This window comes from Brassica napus, chromosome C6 (genome assembly GCF_020379485.1).
Source record: "Brassica napus cultivar Da-Ae chromosome C6, Da-Ae, whole genome shotgun sequence".
In the NCBI taxonomy this organism is placed as follows: Eukaryota; Viridiplantae; Streptophyta; class Magnoliopsida; order Brassicales; family Brassicaceae; genus Brassica; species Brassica napus.
In genome coordinates, this window is record NC_063449.1 from 24,806,915 (window position 1) to 24,810,402 (window position 3,488).

A 3,488-nucleotide genomic window follows, 5' to 3' on the forward strand; every position below is an offset into this window, starting at 1 on the left:
AAACGAAAAAAAAATTTATGTTTTTACAATTATCTAATTAACTATTTATATTTATTTTTTTATATTTTTTTATAAGATATCACACATTCGTAAAAAAATAGATAGTTTAAGATGCAAAAAAAAAATATTTACTTAATGAATATAATATGAATGAATTTTACAAATACATTATTTAATAAAATAAATAATTAAAAACTGAAAATTCGTATACGGATCGAGTGGGTTTTAAGTTTGATGTCCAATTGTATTAGAATGGCTTTGGCCTTTAATAATATAAAAGTTTACGGGAAAAAAATCTTGTATCGAGAGCGAGACCGCTGAAAACTAAGCCCTAAACTGCCGTCGCTCTCATCACCCTCCGATTCGTCATTCCACCATTGACACGAATCTCAGATCTTATTTGGGAATGGAGTTTTCCTCACAAGACGACGACTTTGGCGGAGATTTCTCCGCTGCTAACGCCTCCAGAGCTGCTTCAGGTCTCACTAATGGTGTTTATTAGCCGATTACAGTAGAATCGTTATCTAATTGTTCATCCGTATCATGTTGCAGGCAGCAAAAGAAGTTTCGGTGATCTCGAAGACGATGAAGATGATGATATCTTCGGATCCAAAAAGGTAATCATAACAACGTTTTGGATATGAATGATGAGAGAGACCTGCTCCTGATCCTGAATGTATTATACTGCCTCGTGATTCTTGAGCTTTGATAATCAAAAGTCGTGGGCCTTTAAAAAAATCTGCAAAGTGAACAACACAGTTTCACTTTCTCTGGTTTTTGATCACCCGTTTTCTTTCTCTCTCTCATTTCCAAATATGCTCTTTATCACCATTCAGGGTCGTACGAAAGCGGAGGAAGCTGCCCCTGGTGTTGCAACTGCGATGATCCTGTCACTCCGAGAGAGGTTTTTCTTAATCCAGTGCCATCTTGTCTTCTATTTTTTGTTAAATTTGAATGTTTGGTAGTCCTAACCTCCACTTTTGCTCTTTGCCAGTCTTCAGAACTGTAAAGATGATCTTGCTTCATCTCAGGTATTGCTGTTAATGATCTCTATTTATTTCTATACTGTTTCTTTTTCACGATATCACTTCTTTATTGTGTCTAACAATCATCTTTATGGTCAGAATGAGCTTGAATCAGCAACAGCAGAGATCCTCAAATGGAAATCAGCGTTTCAGAACGAGTCTTTCATACCAGCTGGAAAATCTCCCGGTTAGCCTGCCTTCTCCCTGCAACCGTTTGTATATGTGATGCTAATCCTCCTGAATGAATCCGCTTTGCTTTTTTGTTTCTTTTTCTTTCAGAGCCTAGATTTTTGATTGACTACATCCAAAATCTAAAATCTTCTGAGAGATCTTTGAAAGAACAGGTTGGTATTGAGTAATAAAGATGTGTGTATTTTGTCAGTTGTAGGTTCTGATGGTTTATTTCTCATTTCAGTTGGAAATTGCAAAGAGAAAAGAAGCTTCGTACATTGTACAATATGCGAAACGGGAACAGGAAATGGCAGAGTTGAAGGTAAAAACCTCAAGGAAACTCATTTTGCCTGTTCACATGCTTTCGTCTCTTATCCCTTCATTGCCTGTTTCATGTTTATCTCACTAATTAGTCTTCTTGGATTTTTTTTATTTCTAGTCTGCTGTTCGAGATTTGAAATCTCAGCTCAAGCCGGCATCAATGCAGGTATACATTTCTCCCAAATCATTATAAGTTAATACACAAATGGGCCCGCAAAGCAAATCATGAAAGCTAGTTGTTGATAAGCGGATGTTTGCTCTAGTCTGAATACGATGATAAGCGCATGTTTATTGTGAACTTTTTTCTTGGCATCTAATTATTAATCATCTAGCAGCTCGTCACGATCAGATGACATTGTGGTTAAATTATTCTGGTTTAAACTATGTAGGCGAGGAGGCTGTTACTGGATCCAGCAATTCATGAAGAATTTTCACGTTTGAAGGTGTGTGCACCCTACTCTTTTTCTGCCGTCCATTACTATCGACCTTTTGAAGAATGTATTTTGTTATAAGACAATTCAATAGACGATTCAAAATTAAACAAAGTCTTATTTGAGTTATAAAAGATGTGTCCTTAAATACTTAGCTGACACTGTCTTCATATGGTACAAATTGAATTTGTTGTTTTTCTCTCTTAGGCTGTAGATACAGATACAGATAAAATCACACGAACTTTATGTTTGTTAGAGTGAAGGATGACGAGTACGTGAAATTCAACCTCATGTTTCTTGTTTATGTTGCACGACAGAATCTAGTTGAGGAAAAAGACAAGAAGGTCAAGGAACTCCAGGATAGTCTTACAGCATTTACATTTACCCCTCTGAGCTTAAAGGGCAAGATGCTTATGGAAAAGTGCAAAACCCTGCAAGAGGAAAACGAGGAGATTGGTCACCAAGCTGCCGAAGGAAAGGTAATATAGCTTGTTCTGTTCTAAGATCTTTCATTCTGGGATTTTGTTTGGATTATAGAAGAAACGATTCTTTCCAAAAGCATGTGAAAATTGATGGTTTCTTATGTATCATGTGGGGGATGGTAGATTCATGAACTAGCAATGAAGCTATCAATGCAGAAGTCTCAGAACGCAGAACTTAGAAAGCAATTTGAAGGTAAGTTATATGTTGATATTTAGGTTTAGCAAAGATTTTGTACATAAGGGGGTTTGGATTGAGAAATTCTTTTTTTGTATGTGTGGAATGGCAGGACTGTACAAACATATGGAAGAACTAACTAACGATGTTGAGAGATCAAACGAAACGGTGTTGATCCTTTGTCTTTATATCTGAATTGTTTTTGTTGGAAACGGGATTTTGAAGAGACAAAGCTTAATGATTATTTTTTCAGGTGATAATATTGCAAGACAAATTGGAAGAGAAAGACAAGGAGCTAGAGAGAGTAAAGAAAGGGATGGAGGTTGTTGTGTCTGATGTTGCTGAAAAGAAAGATGATGGTGAAGATAAAGATCCAAAATACTCGGCTCTCCAAAAGACGTTCAATTCTATACAATTTGAAAGATAATTTGCATTTGCATTCATTCACGCTCTTATATTGTTCAAAGAGTTTTCTGATAAATGCATGAAAACATTAGTTTCCATTAGTAGGCTTTTGTACCCTTTATTTTTTCGACTTTTCATTGATAGCCCCAAGGCAAATAAGATGCACACAATCCAGCAGCGAGGAATTGCTTTATTCTGTATTCATACAAACTTTCTGCTCTGAATTTCTCAATATGTCAAGCGTATAAAAGAGGACTTGCAAAGATGTAGAGTTTCTTTAGACTTGTAACAAAAGGGTCTTTCATAGAATTATGCAAACCCCAAATGTTCAAGTACAATGATACACTAGTGTACACATTAGGCTTTCTTTCTGACTCACAACACACGTTTGCTTCACAGCAACCCAAATGGCTGCCTAAAGACACTACTACTAAGTTGAAAGAGATTGATCACTACACACAACTCGAGAAAACCAAAT

General features: G+C 36.2%; 1 protein-coding gene across 2 annotated transcripts; it reads left to right on the forward strand.

The window, feature by feature from the left end:
* The first annotated feature begins 245 nt into the window (after positions 1-245).
* Positions 246-3,187, forward strand: LOC106407332 (FKBP12-interacting protein of 37 kDa). Of its 2 annotated transcripts, XM_013848178.3 has the most exons (13): positions 247-479; positions 553-617; positions 837-904; positions 995-1,031; positions 1,125-1,212; positions 1,305-1,369; positions 1,441-1,518; positions 1,636-1,683; positions 1,907-1,960; positions 2,266-2,427; positions 2,554-2,623; positions 2,718-2,773; positions 2,859-3,187. In XM_013848178.3, the coding sequence occupies exons 1-13, from the start codon at positions 407-409 to the stop codon at positions 3,030-3,032; spliced, it is 1,038 nt and encodes a 345-aa protein (XP_013703632.2). In that variant the 5' UTR covers positions 247-406; the 3' UTR covers positions 3,033-3,187. The 2 variants fall into 2 exon arrangements, with proteins under 2 accessions (XP_048616590.1, XP_013703632.2); XM_048760633.1 differs by having other exon boundaries at positions 246-479; positions 995-1,212.
* The last annotated feature ends 301 nt before the right edge of the window (positions 3,188-3,488 follow it).